At 42.8% G+C, this 19,648-nt stretch overlaps 1 protein-coding gene across 2 annotated transcripts in view; it reads left to right on the top strand.

The window, feature by feature from the left end:
• Aldh1l2 (aldehyde dehydrogenase 1 family member L2) overlaps positions 1-19,648 on the top strand; it is a 54,863-nt gene that overhangs the window by 18,859 nt on the left and 16,356 nt on the right. For both annotated transcript variants that reach the window (XM_047551441.1, XM_047551440.1), the window contains exons 9-17: positions 314-405; positions 2,970-3,117; positions 5,658-5,777; positions 6,320-6,447; positions 8,260-8,410; positions 11,174-11,244; positions 11,321-11,426; positions 17,830-17,917; positions 18,319-18,412. In XM_047551441.1, coding sequence (XP_047407397.1) covers positions 314-405; positions 2,970-3,117; positions 5,658-5,777; positions 6,320-6,447; positions 8,260-8,410; positions 11,174-11,244; positions 11,321-11,426; positions 17,830-17,917; positions 18,319-18,412 — 998 coding nt within the window. The remainder of the gene's footprint in view (positions 1-313; positions 406-2,969; positions 3,118-5,657; positions 5,778-6,319; positions 6,448-8,259; positions 8,411-11,173; positions 11,245-11,320; positions 11,427-17,829; positions 17,918-18,318; positions 18,413-19,648) is intronic.

The raw sequence follows: 19,648 nt of genomic DNA, 5'->3' as shown, positions 1-19,648 counted from the left end.
AAGTAAACCAAGGCAGTTTTAGGTTGGCTTGGAGGGTGGGGTGGGCACGGGTGGAGTGGAGTCCAGGAAGCCAAGGTGATTTCCATTTCCTGCAGTCAGAAGGGGGTTAAAGCACACGGTCCTGCAGGAGGAGGTTTTCCATGGCCAAGACCCGGGTGGGGGTGTGGGTCTCTTCCACTCACACTCCTCGCTGCGTCCCACTGAAGGGATGCTGAGAAATGTCGTCAAGCGGTAACGCAAGATGAAGAGCTGGCCTGTCTCTGCCGCGTGGTCCTACACGTGCCGCCTGGTAAAGGATTCCCTTTCTCTGCAGGTCATCTGGGCTGGAATTTTAAGCAACATCCCTGTCATTGAAAACTCCACGGACTTCTTTAAATCTGGAGCGAGATCGATGGATGTCGTGAGGTAAAGCCACGCCGTCCACACACAGGTCTCGCTCGGGATTCTGACTTTTCCCTTTGCTCTGGATGCCTCGCTCTTTCCCATCTGCCCACTGTGTCTCCATCTTTCTTGTGGTTTCCACGGACAGACGCGTGCATCCATCTCTTTCCTTCTCTTGGTTGCTAACCAGAGTTATTTTCAAAGGTCCTTTGTACCTAGACAACCAATCCTTCTCATTGTTTGCCACTTCTGAAAAGTTGTCTCTTGAATTTCTTAGCTGTTTTTCCTCCAATATGACATTGGAATTGAGCTCTGGGTGAGAAAGCTAAATGGGACTTTTCCATGCAGCCTGATCCAGAAGGACACCTGATGTTGATTACACTGGCCCCCACATTGTATTTCTCACCTCCCCCCAATTACTCAGTGAGATCTAGAGTGCGGGATATCAGGCTGCTCACAAGAGGGGAAGCACCGTTAGTCAGAACGTCTCGACAGAGGTCTGCAGCCAGCGTGAGGGCGAGAGGCACAGCCTCCTGAATGGCGACGACAGTGCCAGGCTCCTAATGGTGCAGAGGCTTGGCAGAGGCCATTTTTTATTTTTTTTTCTGAGTAATTGGGATAATGAGACAGCTGGGAACTAACCAGGGGCCGCACAGTCCCTTGATGGTGGGAGCAGAGAACAGAAGCTAAGGGTATTTTGATCCGAGGCCACACTGTGGTCATTCACTAACTAAACAAGGTAAAGAATTGTTCCTGCTCATGATACGGTCCTTCATACCAACAAAGCATTATTCTCCCCCTTCCCGCCCCGCTCTGGCACCAGGGATTGAATCCAGGGCTCTTAACCACTGAGCCATGTCCCCAGTCCCCCCCCCACCCCGCCCTTTTTTGTTGTTGTGACAGGGTCTCCCTAAGTTGCTGAGGCTGGCCTCGAACTTGCAATCCTCCTGCCTCAGCCTCCTGAGTCACTGGGATTACAGGTGTGTGCCACTGCACCCAGCTCCAAAGTGTTATTCTTGAATATTCTATTTATTAATTTATTCCCTTATTAATTTAACGAAATTGATCGAATACTTACCTATGTATCAGGACAGTTGGGAATATGAGTACAAACTAGACCCAGTCCCTTCATTCATAGAGTGTTGATTCCTGCAACCAAAAACAATCATTTCAAGAGTACAAAGCATTATCGAAAGTCAAGAGTCAAATTTGAGTTCCTCAAATTATAGATTTCTCAGCAATGATTCATGAGTTTCCAGAAACTCTCAACTAGCTTAATAAAGATTTCAATATTGTAAATACTATTTTTTTTTTTTGCTATCTAGATGCCTGCAGGAATGATTCATTTCCTGTTTGAGTGCCTGACTTACCATAATGATCTGATATTATTATCTTGATAATGCATTCGATATCATTATATTGGTAACCAAGGAACCTCATCTCTTAAAGAATCAGTGATTGAAGAAGCTGTGCTGGGCTTTCTACACTTAACCCAGTACCCCATTCCCGTACAAGAATTGTTAAATGACAGCTGTAACCAAACAAATGAGCAGGAAATCAAAGAATTGAAAAGGGCTTCAACAAAATTATATTGACCTACCGTGTGACTCTAAGCTAGTACCTATGTTAAACATGTAATACAAACAAATGTCTGTTTTACTCTTGTGCATACTCTAGAGAAAATATTCTATAATATGGCTTTCATTTCTCATAATCATTATAGTTGGGGAATTGCCTTTTTTCTTATTTGAATTCATGTGAAAGGAAAAGAACTGACTTTATGTGCTCCTTACTATCTTGCCTGTAAGTAATCAAAATATTTTGCCTTCATTTATTTTCAGTCATGGATAAAGTTTAAAAAATTGTCACTGTCCTTCAAGACAGATTTTTAAAAAAATTGTGACAGGGTCTCCCTAAGTTGCTGAGGCTGGCCTCGAACTTGCAATCCTCCTGCCTCAGCCTCCTGAGTCACTGGGATTACAGGTGTGTGCCACTGCACCCAGCTCCAAAGTATTATTCTTGAATATTCTATTTATTAATTTATTCCCTTATTAATTTATTTTATTTACTTATTTTTACGTGGTGCTGAAGCTCTAACCCAGTGCCTCACACGTGCTAGGCTAGCGCTCTCCCACTGAGCCACAACCCTAACCCTCAAGACAGATTTTTAATTTTCTTGCCCCTAGTCTTATCAACCTCTGTGATTATTATCACAAATGATCTCAGAAGACAGAAGTAGGCATGTGACAGAAGTGTCACTTAAAACAACTTGACAGGCTAGGTGTGGTGAGGCAGGCCTGTAATCCCAACATCTCCGGAGGCTGAGGCAGGAGGATCATAAGTTCAAAGCCAGCTCAGCAACTTAGTGAGGCCCTGAGCAACTCAGCAAGACCCTGTCTCAAAAAATACAATATAAGAAGGTCTGGGGATGTGACTCAGTGGTTAAATACCCTGGGGTTCAATCTCCAGCACCAAAAATAATAATAAAAAAAATAAAGATTAAAAAAACAACTTGCCAGATATGAGGAATACATTTCCCAAAACCCTTGTAGAAATGTGAGTAACACGAGCTGGCTCTTCACTTGCAGGCTGGTTGAAGAGATCAGACAGAAATGTGGCGGCCTTCAGTTACAGAATGAAGACGTCTACATGGCCACCAGGTTTGAAGACTTCATCCAAAAGGTCGTGAGGAAGTTGAGAGGAGAAGACCAAGAGGAGGAGCTGGTAGTGGATTATGTAAGCTTTTCCTCCATGTTTCTGCTCCGACTCATTAAGATCCACATACTACAAAAGGATGCTGTGCCTTTCATCCACTTGCTTTTTATTTATAACCTTTAAAATAGTTTTATTGAGATATAATGCAGATACCATAACATTTTGTCCTTTTGAAATATACATTTCAGTGTTCTCAAGAACATTCACGGAATTGTGCAACCCTCACCAACATCTAATTTTGGAATATTTTCATCACACCAAATAGAAAGACTGTACCCATTGGCAATCATTCTACCCCCCTCCCCTCACTTCCTACCTCCAGCCCAGGAAACCACTAATCTCCTGTCTCTATGGATTTGCCTATTTAAAATATTTCATACAAATAGAATCATACCATTTGTGGCCTTTGTGTCTGGCTTCTCTCACTTAGCATAATGTATTCAAAGTCCATCCACATTGTAGCAAGTATCATCACTTCCATCCTTTTGCTGACCAAATAATATTCCACTGCCTGAATAGTCCACAGTTTGTTTATCAGTTTACCAGTTGGAGTACATTTGGGTCGCTTCCCCTTTTTGCTATTATGAATAATGCTGCTGTAAAAATTAATATATAAGTTTTTGTGTGAACATGTTTTCAAATCTTCTGGTAGAATCAATGTGTCATATGATAATCCTACATTTAACTGTTTGAGGAACTGCCAAACTGTTTTCCTGAGCAACTACACCCCTTCATGATCTCACCAGCAAAAGACAAGAATCCCAGCTTCTCCGTATCCTCACATTTGCTGTTACCTGTCTTCTCCTGGAGCTGTCTAGTGAGGGCGAAGTGGCATCTCATTGCGATTTGGATTTGCCTTCCCGGATGGCTGACGATTTGAGCATCTTTTCATGTACTTATTGGGCATTTGTGTATTTTATTGGTTAACCTGTATTTGAATTCTTTGTCCATTTTTAAATTGGATTATCTTTTTATTAGGTTGTAAGAGTGCTCTGTGTATTTTTGATCCTAGATCCTCATCAGATATGGATTTGCAAATATTTTTCTCGTCCTGTGGGTTTTCTTTTTTACTTTGACAGTCTCTTTTGATGCACAGCAGGTTTCCATTTTGATGAAATCTAATTTATCTATGTTCTTTTGCCACTTCTGATGCCTTTTTTATTCCCTTATTCCTTATTTTCTGCCTTCTTTTGTGCTAAACAGATTTTGCCTTGTATGCCATTTTAATCCCTATTGTCTCTCTGACTGTATCTTTTAGTTATTTTCTTAGTGGTTGTTCTGAGATTATTACACTTAGCATTTTTGCTAAAAGCAATCCAGTTCAGATTCATACCAATGTAATACCAATAGTATAGGAAAACTCAACCACAGTTCAGCTGTTCCCCACCTCTACACTCCGATGCTATTTGCATACAGATTCCATCTTCATGCATTATAAGATCACCAACACAGTTTTATAATTATAGCTTTATACGACAGTCTTTTTAAAAATTGTTTTTAGTTGTTGATGGATTTATTTTATTCATTTATTTATATGTGGTGCTGAGAATTGAACCTAGGGTCTCACACGTGCTAGGCAAGCACTTCACCACTGAGCCACAACCCCAGCCCTATGTGTCTTTTAAATCAGATATAAGTAAAGAGTTAAAAATAATAATTAATTTATGCTGATGTCTATATTTACCCATGTAGTTACCTTTACCAATGATCTTTGTTTCTTCATGTGGATCCAAGTTACTATCCAGGGTTTTTTCATTTTGGCCTGGAGGACTCCTTTGAACAGTAATGAATTTTCTGTTTTTCTTCATTTGGAAACATTGTAATTCCTTCTTCTTCTTCGTCTTCTTCTTTTTTTTTTTTTTTGTACCAGGATTGAACTCAGGGGTACTGGACCACTGAGCCACCTCCCCAGCCCTATTTGGTATTTTATTTAGAGCCAGAGTCTCACTAAGTTGCTTAACACCTCGCTTTTGCTGAGGCTGACTTTGAACCCTTGATCCTCCTGCCTCTGCCTCCTGTGTTTTGAAAGACAGTTTTGCCATGTAAAGCAACTATCATTATCCCCATTTTATGGTTGAAAAAACTGAGTTAACAACAAGTTAACTGAGTAACCGCAATCCGCTTGTCAGCCGTGGCAGGGAGTACAGTTTAGGGAGTACAGGGAGGAACTTAGGAAATAGAATTTACAGTGGCACCAGCGGAAACCGAAACCTTGAGACAAAGGCGTTTTCAGCGAGGTGGTGAGAGCAGTGGCTGCGCGCCACGGATGCTCCACTAGATGGCGGTGTTGCTGCAGGCGGGTCCACGCCTGCGTCCTTCCCTGGGTACCAAGACCATTTGAGCTCTTCATAAACAAACCTGCTAGAGCACTAGTCACAGGCCACTCCAAGCATCTTGAGGCCTAAATCTTACCTATTTTTGTCTCTTCTGGACAGTAGAGGCTGGAATCCCATTGACAGCTTCTCCCTCTGCATTAGTGAATTACCTTCTTTATTGACATTCAATATCAAAAGATAGGCACCAAAATCCATTGACTCTATTAATATCATTCTCTCTCTTAGGTCGCAAAGGAGGTCAATGAAATGACAGTAAAAATGCCGTATCAGTGTTTCATAAATGGACAGTTCACAGATGCAGATGATGGGAAGACTTACGACACCATCAACCCAACAGATGGATCTGTGAGTAGTCACGCGGTGTGCGCAGGGACCAGCAGCCCTGGATCTAGTTCACACAGAGCTGCAGAACAGACAGTCGCGAGAGGTCACTTCATCCTACCAAGCCCTTTATAATCTTCATGCGTTTCTTTCACCTCTTCAGCTCTGGTACTGGCTGCTGTTAACGACAGTAACCTTTTCAATAGGGTGGATGTTTGTTATGAATTTAGACAGATAGCACATCGGAGGCACCTCTCTGCATACAGCTACATATGGGAGATTTTTTTCAGACTTTGAAATCTCGTGGCAAGAAATTCAGCTTCCCTAAGGCACGAAAAGAAATATTTCTCAATGTGTTCCTCCATGCCGAGGTGCCACCCGAGAAGCGCCACATTTCAGACTCAGTTCTCGTGTCCAAATTATTTCTTTTTCTTTAGCATATTAGGAGAGGTATTAATTTTCCATTAGTTTGAATTTTATAAGGGATACTCTGTTTTTTCTAGTGACAATATTAACTCGTACATATATATTTACATAGATATATTGATCTTTATTCCTGGAAACAGACAATATGCAAAGTATCCTATGCCTCCTTGGTGGACGTCGATAAAGCTGTAGCGGCAGCGAAGGATGCCTTTGAAAACGGTGAATGGGGAAGAATGAATGCCCGAGAGAGAGGAAGACTGATGTACAGGTGCATGCTTTAGAAAAGCGAGTCTGTCACCTTTGGATACTGGCTAACATTGCCCAGGTTTTAAAAATTCTGGCAACCCATCTGGTAGGCACCTATTATACACTATGTCTTCGGTTCCTCGAATCCTGTCAGACCTGGATATGGGAGCTCCTGACGTTTGCATTATTGCTTGAGTCCGCCAGGGTCCCAGTGGGAAAGGAAGGACTTTTTACAAAGATGTGGGCTAGGTCAGGGGAAGCTGCTACTTCTCCAAGGTCAGAAGAGACAGAAGAAGGAGCTGTTTCTAGGCTCTGGAAAGATCTGTCTCTGTGGGAGGCCACATGCAGGGGTCTTAGGTGGGGGGGACAAAGCAGCTGCTGAATCAGGTCATCCTCCAGTGCACCAGCCTCCTGCAGGTGTCTCCTTGGAGCCAGGTGCTGGAGTCTACAAAGGTCATCCCCTGAGGTCATACAGCAGAATGGACAGACAGGAGCAGATGGAGAATACCCAGCACTCTTGTTTTTAAGGATAAAATTTCAATCTACTTGATAATAGGAGCAAGGAGAAAATACTAGGGTCTGGAGAGAATGTTATAAATCAGGAACTAAGCAGGCCAGGAGTGATCAGGCACTATTGTTAACTCCATTTTCTGCTCACTTAAGCCAAACACTTGACCTTGATCGAGTGATCTCTGGGAACTAGATCGTCCTCATTTTAGAACCCGGCACTTACCTTCCCAAGGAACCCGAACACCAGACAGAACTCCGTCGTGGCGTTTGTAGTCCACCCCGTGTTTCTTCAGTTAGTTCTGAAAATGTGTCTATAGCAGCCAGAGCGGTGCAGTGTGGGGTCTCAAGGCGGGTGGGCTGCCCTCTGGCCTCCCCTCTGCATCCATGAGCCTCTGCCCTGTTATCCAGCTTCCTCCTTGGGCTACAGCGCTCAGTCACTCAGGCAAGGTGTGCGTACTTCCAACACCCTCCGCCTCTGCTTGTAACTCTTGGAGCAAATCACTGATGAGATCGTTTAATGTCTGCCTTCCCTACTGGACCACCATCTCCCTACGGGCAGAGACCTGGTCCACTTGTGTCCACTTCAGAAATCTCAGTCCTCAGATTGTAAAATTGCTTTAATACATTTTTAGCATCTGTAGGGTTATTTTGATAGCCCCCTTTCCATTGATATTAATTTTTGTGTTCTTGCTTTTTTCTTGATCAAACTTGTTTTATTTTTTATCAAGTTTTAGCTATATTATTTCTTCTCTACTTCATACATTTCTGCTCCTACTCTTATTTTTCCTTCCTACTATATAATTTGAAAATAATTTGATTGTTATCCTAGCTTCTTTCTCATACAAATACTTTAAGTTATAAATGTTTATCTGAGTACTCTTTCATCCCAGAGATACTGATTTTTTTTCAGATTTTATTATCAGTTAGTTCAAAGCACTTTTTATTTACTTTTCTTGTGTTTTCTTCCTTGACCTCTGAGATATTTATAAGTGTGCCATTTAATTTTGAAATAGTTGACTTGTGGGGGTGGGGTTCTATGTATCTTAAGGTGACTGATTTCTAATGTAATACATCATGCAGGAAACACAGCCTGTGTGATTTCAAATTTTAAAAAAGTAATGGAAATGCTTTTTATATGGATTGTACTGGTTACATACATATCAAAACTGATCAAATTGCATACTTCAGATATGTGCATTTTATCGTACTTCAATTTTACCTCAATAATGTTATGGGGGGAAAAAAAGAAATCCTGGTTGAGTCCGTATTTGTAATAAGGGCTCAATCAATATTCCTTGAATGAATTTTTTCACTGGCCATGCAGACTTGCAGACCTACTGGAAGAAAACCAAGAAGAGCTGGCAACCATTGAAGCCCTTGACTCAGGTGCTGTCTACACCTTGGCTCTGAAGACTCACATTGGAATGTCTGTGCAAACCTTCAGATACTTTGCTGGCTGGTGTGACAAAATTCAGGTAAGCACAGCTGGTCTTTGTTCTGAAAGGAAGAGGGACTAACATCCATGAGTTGGTATCACATACTGTCAGATCCATTTTTTCCATAGGTTTTCTTAGCTACCAAAGAGGCATAGTTGTCTTAGGCAGTTTTGTGCTGCTATACCAGATTACCTGAGACTGGGTCATTTATAAAGCACAGAGATTTATTCTCTCATAACTTTAGGGACTGGGAAGTCTAAGTTCAGGGTGCCAGCAGGCTTGGTCTCTGGTTCCAAGATGGCACCTTGCAGCTGCATCCTCTGGATAGGTGGAACCCTGTCCTCACATGGCAGAAGAGCAGAAGAGAGAGAATCCCCTGCCATAGGCCCTTTTTTTGGCAGCAGTAATCCATGAATGAGGACAGAGTCCTCGTGACATAAACGCCTCACACTAGACCCCGCCTCCCAACACTTGCACTGGGGATTAAGTTGCTAATACAGGAATTCTGGGGGGCACAGCCAGACCACAGCAATGATTATAACAGCTGTGTGAGGTACATGGACAACTGTTATCCCCCTATCACAGACAAAGAAACAGAGGTTTGAAGAAATGAATGCCTTTCCTGTAGTCCATAGCAAGTCAAATGTAGAGGGCCACCTCGAGGTTTTCTGAATCTAAAGTCTACCACTGTTCTTTGCACTTCACCATAATGCATCCTGAGAGCATGGAACAGTCTTCTAGATGTACAGCGAGAACCCCCGGGGTCATGTAGGGGTTCCGCAAATTCAAATGTCTACAGAGGCCAAAGAGCTAATGTAGATGGTTCAAGCAGATTGAGTATAAGAAAAATTTTGGTAAAAACAAGGGTATAATAAATGTTTCATTTTCTTTTTATTCTATGATAAGAAATAGTGCCTGTTTGATGATAAATGTCAACTACGCTTGGCTTCGGCACGGGGGATACATACGGAAGGAAAAAGTAGGGCCCATAGCCAAGGGCAGCACACATGCCCTTCCCGACTCTCCAGAACCTCTGCAGGAGTCCCTGCCATGACCACACTCCTAGCAGCAAGAGGAAGAGGGCAGGGGAAGCATCCCCAGCCCCGCACCAGTGCCTCCTGCTGTGTCACCCATGGGCCACCTCTATCTGCTAAGGAGACGAGGAACATCGTATCTGGGCACATTGTCACCACCATTAATATAGAGTCAGAGAGGCCCGGGGCCAGGCTCAGCTTTGCCACTGACCAGGTGTGAAAGCTATTTTAGCACCAGGTACGACGGTGCACACCTGTTATCCCAGCTACTCTGGAGGCTGAGGCAGGAGGATCCCAAGGTCAAGTCCAGCCCGAGCAACTCCATGAGACCCTGTCTCAAAATAAAGAATGAAAACAGGGGCTGGGGAGATAGCTCAGTCGGTAGAGTGCTTGCCTTGTAAACACAAGGTCCTGGGTTCAATCCCCAGCACCCAAAAAAAAAAAACAATGAAAACGACTGGAGATGTGTCTCAGTGGTGAGCGCTCCTGGTTCACTCCCAGTTCTTAAAAAAGCAGTTATTTTACCTCTCAGCACCTTACTTTCCTCATCTGTGAAATGGTTGAGTAATACATCATCTCAAATTCTTTTATGGGGATAGGAAATAAGTGTTTCTAAGTACAGGACAAGACAAGCCTGAAACATGGGAAGTCTTACACATAAAGTGTTTATTATGGTTCAGCTACAAAGTCATGCACTTACAGGTGCTTTGGGTACTCTTACCCCCAAACACAAAATCCAAATAGCTCTGGAATCTAAAAATGGATTGGATTGGTTCAGACTCATTGGGTGCCAAACATTGACCCAAATGAGGATCAGTCTATTTATAATCTTTGTTTGTATCACTTCGAGTCAATATTCCTATGCTTTACTGAGTAAATATGAATGTGTTTGATCAGGGAGGGCTTCCCAGACCCTATGGCGGGTAGTAGAGAGGACCTGTGCACTGTTGTGTTTGTAGAGTTCCCAAATTTTGAATTCCAAAGTAGACCTGGCTGCAAGGGGTTCAGGTAAGAGACTGCCTGGCATCGGGAAGAGCAAAGATCTTCTCTGGCAAAGCAAGTGAGTAGCTTTGCTTAAAGACTACTGCTGTAAACTTGGGATTAAGTTTGGCTGTGTTTAACAGAAAACCCAAGTAAGAAGGTTATTTTTCGCTCGCTTTCGAGGAGTCCAAAGGCAGGGAGGCAGGCAGAACGTGAGATGCAGGCTCCTTCCGTCTTTGCCAGACCTTCTGCCTTCAAGGCTGTCTCATGGCCTCAGGATAACCACTGCAGTGCCAGCCATTTCAGCAACATTCTGAGCAGGAAGGAGGAGGAAGGGGGAGGAGAAGGGAGGGTCAAAGAGTCCTTGTCCTAACTGAGTCAGCCTGCTTTAAAGAGCACTCCCCTTCCAGTGCTTTAGCTTGTATTTCCCGCAGCCTAGGAGGCACAGTACTTTGGGCACAGTGCTGTCTCCATTGTTAATGGAGGTCCCGCTGCTAAGAAAAGAGAGGAGAGTGGATATTGGGCAGGCCATTGACGTTCTCTGCCGTACTTGGGAAGTGAAGTGGAGGTGAATTTATTAGGATTGTTTATTCTCTTGTATTTCATGGTTCTTTTGAGAAATGAACCTCCCTTCCCTCTCTGGTGGAGATATATTTCCTTTTCGTTCAACAGTGCCTTTCTACGTCACCTAAGCAAAATAAGAGAGCAGGGCGGAGAGTGGATTCTTTGAGCTGAAATCCTCCCATTTAAATGGGTGAAGGAAGCATCCTCCCGTTTTATTCTCCAGGGCTCAACGATCCCCATCAACCAGGCCCGTCCGAATCGCAACCTGACCTTCACCAGGAAGGAGCCGCTGGGGTAAGCTCGGAGAGGGCTTCCAGTGACTCGAGCCGGTGGCTGGAGAAGCTGAGGGTGCGCGTCTCTCCCGCCACAGGGTCTGCGCCATCATCATCCCCTGGAACTACCCGCTGATGATGCTGGCCTGGAAGAGCGCCGCCTGCCTGGCTGCGGGCAACACCCTGGTGCTGAAGCCCGCGCAGGTGAGGTGCCAGGGGCCGGGGGCAGAGGGCAGGAGACGCCGTCGTGAATAGCCAACGAGATCGGGTATCACGACATCTTTTCATGTGTCAGGGATGAATTTTCATGAAAAAATGCTCATTTTTAATAGTCGCCTCATCCTCATAGGGAGATTCTGTGATTTAGAACTTCCAAGACCACGGAGGCAGGCGTGGTGTAGCTCAGCCAAGTCCATTGCCTTTTAGGAGCCAGTTCAAAACCTGCAAGGGGCCAGGCGCCCAGCGGTAGAGAATTATGACAAGTGATTATGAGACATCAAAATAAAAATACATAGGCCTGCAAACACAATTATCCAAAATATTGTAAAGATGGGAAAGGTGAGAGTAAAGCATGTACAAAATCTATAATCGTGGCAGCTTTATAAGAATATAGACATGTGGATAGGAAGGAGATACTTAAAAAATAGACCAGGTAAACCAGGCATATTTCTGTAATCCCAGCGACTCAGGAGGCTGAGGCAGGAGGATCACAAATTTGAGACCAGCCTGGGCAACGTAGCAAGACCCTGTATCAAAATTGAAAATAAAAATGGCTGGGGATGTGGCTCAGTGGTACAGTATCCCTGGGTTCAATCCCTGGTACACACACAAAAAAAAGATCAGGTAGTTCTTAAATACGTCCATTACTGCTACATACAGTAGCTCTTCAAGAAAAACGTAGTAGCCAATTTAACAGTGAGAATTACTAAGTACAGTACATACAAATAGTGCTACTAGCCAGGTAGTACTAGCCAAGGTACAAAAGCCAGGGAGAAAACTTTGTGTCTGTTCTGGAAGAGTTTATCATTAGTTACTTATCAACTAATTTCTTCTTTCAGAACTTAAAAAATACAGTCTCATTTGGCATAGCTACATGGTAATGCAACCACAATCATTTTGTTTTACTCTTTTAAAAAATCTTCACCAAAAAAATTAGGTATATGTCTAAAGTTTTCAAAATTTTTAAGTTACAGAATAGCGAAAATTCTCCCTCCTATCACTCTCCCCCTGTGAACCAGTTTCCCTCTTTAGTGACAATCAGTGTTATTAACTGCTGTTTGTTTCCTGGGTATTCCAGAGATAGTTTCTGTACATAAAAACACAAATTTGTGTATTTAAACATATGTATTTAAGTGTGTAAATATATATATATATTGACATGTTGGTTTAGTCCTTTTTGTGTTGCTATAACAGAATACCTGAGACTGGGTAACTTGTAAAGTTAAGAGGTTTATTTGTTTCATGAAGGGTCCAAAGAGCATAATGCCAGCATCCTGGAGAGGGACACACACACACACACCCCAATGGCTGCATTATAAATTGGTGGAGAAGTGGAAAGAAAACTGGCCACCTGCATAAGAGACCAAGCATGTGGGGTACACTTGCTTTATAACAGTCTACCCTCAACCAGGTGCAGTGGCACATCCCTGTAATCCCATATACTCGGGAGACTAAAGCAGAAGGCCAGCCTGGCAGCTTAGCAAGATCCTGTCTTTATTAAATTAAAAAGGGCTGGAGTGTAGCTTAGCGGTAAAGCACCCCTGAATTCAATACCCAGTATCAGAAAAAAAAAAATCCCACTCTCATAAGAACCAGTCACTCAAGACACCAGCATTAATCCCCATCAGGGCAGCACCCTGACCTAAGCACCCTCCCTTGGGCCCCACCGCTTGAAGGTTCTACCATCTCATCACTGCCACACTGGGGACCAAGTTTTTTGCAAATGAACTTTTGGAGGACATTATTAAACCAGAGCACCCATTAAAAAACATGAAGAGGGGCCAGGTATGGTGGCCATGCCTATAATCCCAGCTCCATGGGAGGCTGAGGCAGGAGGATTGCAAGATCAAGGCCAACCTGGGCAACTTAGTAAGGTCATGTCTCAAAATAAAAATTTAAAAGGGCAGCAGATATAGCTCGTGGTAGAGCTTTTGCCCAGCCTTTGTGAAGCCCTGGGTTTGATCCCCAATACTGAAAAAAAAAAAAAAAAAAGAAAGAAAAAGCAAGCAAGCAAGCAAGCACAAAGAGAGAGAGGGGAAATGGGAAACTGCCCATCAATGGACACAAAGTTTCAATTATGCAAGGGCACAGAGTCATGTTCCTATAGTGAGCATATGGTATTAAATATTCACAAATTTAAGGGAACAGAACAGATCTAATGTTGCGTTCTTACCAAAGTAAGATGAAATTTAAACACACACACAAAGTAATGTTTTATACATACTTACATAAAAAATATTTTTAAACAGTTTCCTTTGTATTTAACAGCATTCCATATATAGACAAATAATATCCCATAGAACCGATAAGCCATTTTATTAACAAATTCATTAATGGGCATTTAGATTTTCCATTCTTCTGTTATTAGAAACTATATTGCAGTTAATAACCTTACAGATATGGCATTGCCCTCAGGTGTAGGTGTGCTTGTAAGACATGTCCCTAGTTGCAGAATTGTCTGGTTAAAAGATTCATGTACCTGTGTGACAGAGACAAAACCCTCTGAGGGAGTCGTACAGTCCACCAGCATTGTAGAGGGTCCTCTTGCCCCCAAACAGCACCACTCACTGAATGTAGGAAGCTAGCAGAGTAAAGAGAGGAGGTGAAAAACCGAGTCGAGTTCTCTAAAAGGTCCTGATAGGACCGAGGCTGTCGCTCAGTGACAGAGCACTTGCTGACCAAGTTGTATCCCAAGTGCCACCTAAATTCTGATTGTGACTTACTGCTTGGTCTAGGTTGAAGCCCAGGCACCGGGAAGACTTAAAAGCTTCACATTTGTTTCTAAATCCACCCAGGGTGGAGAACCACTAAATAGCATCCAGCAAGAGTGCCATTCAAGACTGACAAGTCCAGAAATTGTAAACATTCATTGAGCGCAGACAAGTTGTCTGGCACAGAATCTGCCATACAGACACACAAAAGTTCTGCCCGTATAGAAATTGGTCTGGTTGGAATTTAAAACTGGCAGCTTACTAAATGATCATTTTAAAGCTAAAAATCGAAGACCCAGGGTTGCCTTGTTAGGTTGGAGGGGTCTTGAAGTTTCACTGGGTAATATCATGCAATGATGATATGGGATCGGTTTTGGCATTAGGGCCCTTTCACAACACCAGGACTGAATGCAGATGGCGCTCCTTCTTTAACCTGGCATCTGCTCCTGTCATATGTAGTCAAGGTTCCCTCCTGGCGTCACAAAGCATGTATGAGGCAAGGTTCCTGTGGCCTGGGGCGACTGGTCCACATCCGGCAGGTTTTGACATTATTAACCTAATATTTAGCAGTGACCTGCTCTTGCCCAGGACAATGCTAAACGCTTTCCCACGTACCATGTAAATCTAGGATCCTGCTGAGACACTGGACACCACATGGAAGAAAATCAGTAGAAATGACGAGGGAAGCAATAAAGAAGTCGTTCGTTTGTTTCATGTTATTTATTAATAATACAAAACCTTTTTATTCTCACTTAAGATTATCATTAATTCAGAAGTTTAAAAAATTTTTTTTTTTTAGTTGTTGATGAACCTTTATTTTATTTATTTTTATGTGGTGCTGAGGATGGAACCCAGTGCCTCACACGTGCTAGGCAAGTGCTCTACCACTGAGCCACAGCCCCAGCCTGATTTGGGAGAGTTTTTAACATGAAACCTACAGACCAAGGCGCAGTAATACTCACTTTGGGGTAAACCTTCGTTAACTATAGGACATAATGGCATAGATTCACCATTCAAGGAACTTCTTGATGATTTCAGACGTTTTGGGCCAGTTTCTCATGAGGCCTACGCAAGGGGCCCTTCTTTAAACCTCACAGTGTACCCGCCATGGGCCTGTTACTGAAGAGGAAAAGTGGTAGCCCCAACTTTTTCCCGTGTGGTTGTGTTTGCCACACTCTATTGTGATTTATGGTGCAGATTCCTCTTCAGCCACTGGTCTGTTCTTGTGAAAGTTGTTTATAGTCTGTGAATCCACATGACCAGGCCTGTAAGCTTCAACACATGGCAATATTCAGAAAGCAAAGAGCAAATGCCCCTTGGCCACCCGCTTGCCCTCGTGAGCTCCTGTTCTTTGCTTGGAATTGCATACACCTCTGTGACCCCTGGACCTTCACTCAGACCAAGAGAAAGCACAGGGTTCAGATGCAAGCTAAACGTTAGTCATCTGTAATTCATTTCTCTCAGTTAAAAATTTCCACTGTTTGCTTTTTCACACCTCAGTGGATCTTGCATATTCCACATTCAGAGACTAAGCTAAAATTACAAATTAATCAGCACTGGGTTTTAAAATATATTTTCATTTTTAATGGACGCATCATTATTTTACATGTTTATGGGTGACAGTGCGACAGTATCACTTTTTAAGAGTATGAATCCGCCACTTTCCTCTTGCTTCTGAGATTCACATTGCCATCACAGATGTTCGGAATCCGAACGACGATGCTCTTTGTGTAAGAAAGAAGGAAAAATAAGAAAATATGTATTTGTGCACTTGAGCAAAAAGAAACACAGGAAGAATAAACTGGAGACTGAAGAGACTGATGATCTGCAGGACACGGGACACGGCAGGAAGGACAGAGGGATCTTTTGTGTAGTCCTGACTTTTGGAAGTATATTTCACATACTCAAGAGCAACACACACAGAAAAGAAATAAAATCAATACAGATGGGGAAAAAAAAAAAAAACCTAAAATAAAAAACTTTATAAAGATGAACCCAGAAAAAAAAATGAATTAATGAAGCAGCATTTCAAATGATTGACAACCCCGGCCTTCAGGTTTAAGGCAGAAAATGCTATAAATATATTGAACTGCAGTTAGTGGACTCTTTCTCACAGCGACGTGCCTTAATGATTCCCAAAGGACTTCCTACATGTTTTAGGATTATATAAGTAAATATATTCTGGATCATGGGGGCCATGCTTCTCACTTACAGAAGAGAGTTACAGACATAAAAGGGGGAAGGAGAGAGCCAATCCTGAAATATTGGACAGTTGTAAGAGTAAGCTCGGGGTCGAATGGATTTGGGTAGCTAGGTAAAGAAATGGGTATAGGACATGTGGGGATAGGTAGACGGATGGGAAGATGCGCATGCGCACACGCACGCTAACACGCGCATACATGGGTGTGTGTGAACATACACACCTGTACTCCCCAGCTCTGTGCTGCGCGGGTCTAGCGACCACATTTCAATGCCGTCCAGATCTTGGTTTCTGGAAGCTGTACTGGGCTGCTTGGAGAAATGGCTGGAGCGGGGAAAATACAAGACGAACCTGGAAGATCTCGGGCCTAAAAAGCAAGGAAACGCTCAAAGAATGAAGAGGACGCGTCGGAAAGACACAGGAGCCATGCTAAAGAGGCTCCCGTTAGCTGCATGCGGGACGATTTGAGTATGAAGATCAATAACAGCAGTAGAATATGACAACCGGCTGAATGAAGTAAGAACCCATGAGTTCCCAGGAAGGTGAATCAGAGAAGGGGAAGCGCTCATAGCGGAGGGACGAGGAGCTCACACAGAGAGAACGGTTCAGTGTCACTCCAGCCAAAAGTGCAAAACGGGGAAACAGCAGACAAATTCAGGTCAAGGAACAGTGCGTGAAATAACCGGCCTGTATTCTTCAAAAATATCCGTTGAATCAAATATAAAAGAAAACTCAAACTCTCCCAGATGAACTGAGACTATGTGCCTAACTAAATGCAAAACAAAACGAACAAAAACAACCCACACCCTTGGGTTTTCTTTTGCAATAAAAGACATTATTGGAACAACTGGCTAGATCTAAATAAGATCTGTAAATTAGATATTCCATCAGTTGTTACTCTCCCGATTTTGAAAATTGTATGTAAAAGAATTTCTCTCTTTTAGCAAATGTATATAGAAATATCTAAAGGCAGGGGCTGGGGTTGTGGCTCAGGGTAGAGCATTTGCCTGGCATGTGTGAGTTCCTGGGTTTGATCCTCAGCACTACATATAAATAAAATAAATGTCCAACGATAACTAAAAAAAAATTTTTTTTAATATTTAGAGGCAAACATTGCATACTATACACCTTACCTCTTAAGTAGTGTGATGGGAAAATATATGTATACATAAAGAGGGTAAAACAAATATAGTTAACAGATTAACATTTGAGGGATGAGGGTGAAGGAGATATATATATGTTTATATATGTGTGTGTGTGTGTATAATTCCATATATATATATATATATATATATATATGGAATTCTTTGTACTACCATTTTGGTAATTTTGCTGTAAGTCTGAAATTATGTCAAAGTAAATAATAATAGAACAATATAAAATAAAATGAGCTGTCTCATACCATCAAGGGAAACCCAGGTATGGGTGCAGAGGACAGGAGAGTGTGGAGAAGGTAACTGCTGTCTGCATCCGTCAGGTCACGCCCTTGACTGCTTTGAAGTTTGCAGAGCTCTCGGTGAAGGCAGGCTTTCCCAGGGGGGTCATCAACATCATCCCAGGCTCAGGTAAGCCCTCAGGGGTCCCTCAGGGGACCCACTTTGCTATGACGGATGAGTGGTATGGGGGTAGCCGAGTGACTGTTTTCCCGCTGGAGTCTTACCCGGAGTTATAGTGAAACTAAATACAGTTTACCAAGTATAAATAAACCTCCCCACGTGCTGCAGACCTTAAAGTGGAAATGTGGCGTGTGCGGCATGGTAAACCGACCCTGAGGTGGTCCACTTTGATGCTTCAGTGACTGCCCGGAGCATAACCACCAAGGCTTACCCACCAGGACTGGGGGTGGGTGGCAATTGCCTAGAGGATATTATGACAGCTTAGAAATTCGGCTTCAGCGAATTCAAACCTCTCTCACCACAAGGCCCGACTAATGTTTTAATTAGTGTTTTATCTCCTAATTCTGCAGGGGGTGTGGCAGGACAACGCCTTTCTGAACACCCCGACATCCGCAAACTCGGGTTCACTGGTTCCACTTCTATTGGCAAACAGATCATGAAGAGGTATAGATTTTCCTGTGTCAACGCTAACACTCCATGAAACCGGGTTCTGTTTTTGTTTAAACAGAGCACTTTTGGGATGAGAAAAACCACATCAGATGTGGAAGAGAAATCTCCTTATCACTGCTGGATATTGAAATATTTGAATAAAAGACTTTCCAAAGCTTCAAAGTTCACAGCAAATAAAACCAGAGCTATATCAAAATTCTGTCCCCTATTGGTAACTTGCAGAACCCGGCACACAAAAAAATTCTGCACTAACACTATGGTCCAGATTGTTTGGGGAGCGTGGGAAACTGAAAAGATGTTTGTGATTTATATATCCCTTATGACAAATCTGGATTACTTAGAAAATGGATTCTCAAAATGTAGTAATATTGTTAAAAAAAAAAAAACTACTAATAATGTAAGTGCCCAAAATAAGGTAGTAAAATGTGTTTGCATAATAGAATACATGAGTCATGGTCATGGAGAATTTTAATCACATTGAAAATTATTGTTGGAGCTGGGGTGGTAGCTCGGTGGTAGAGTGCTTGCCTAGGACGTGTGAGGCACTGGGTTCAACTTTAGCACCACATAAAAATAAATGAATAAACTAAAAAGGCACTGTGTCCATCTACAACTAAAAATATTTTTTAAAAAATAGTACTAAAATGATAATCAGGAGCCAGGCACTGTGGTGCAGCCTACAATCCCAGCTAATGGGGAGGCTGAGGCAGGAGGATCAATAGTTCAAGGTCAGTCCGGGAAACTCAGTGAGACCCTGTCGCAAAATCAAAAATAAAAAGGGCTGAGGATATAGCTCCATGATACAGCACTTGCTTAGCCTGAGACGCTGAGTTCCATCTCTCGCCCCACAAAAATCACTACCACTAAAAAAGACAACTGGGGAGAAAAACAGGGAATAAGATTTGTATCCCCATTGGGTGATCCTAACTATGTTTAAAAAGGTAACAGCTGCGGCAGGACACAGATCAGAAATAAGTACCTCGAAATGGTAAAAACAAAGGTCATGGAGCCATGGAATGGAATTTTGTGACTCTTTTTCCATCTGCCTGCATTTCTGTCTGCATTTCTTAAATAAGCACGCTTACGTAAGATGTGGAGTCAAACAGCACGCTTCTAAAAATTGACACTCCCTGTTCCGGTGTTCGGGTAGTCTAGTCAGAGATTTGGTTTTCTCGCCAGGTGTTTATGTAACTCAGATTCCTAGAGAAGGGGAATTACCTGCGAGAATCT

This window comes from Sciurus carolinensis, chromosome 4 (assembly GCF_902686445.1).
Source record: "Sciurus carolinensis chromosome 4, mSciCar1.2, whole genome shotgun sequence".
Taxonomy (NCBI): Eukaryota; Metazoa; Chordata; class Mammalia; order Rodentia; family Sciuridae; genus Sciurus; species Sciurus carolinensis.
This window is presented reverse-complemented; position numbering and strand designations above follow the sequence as displayed.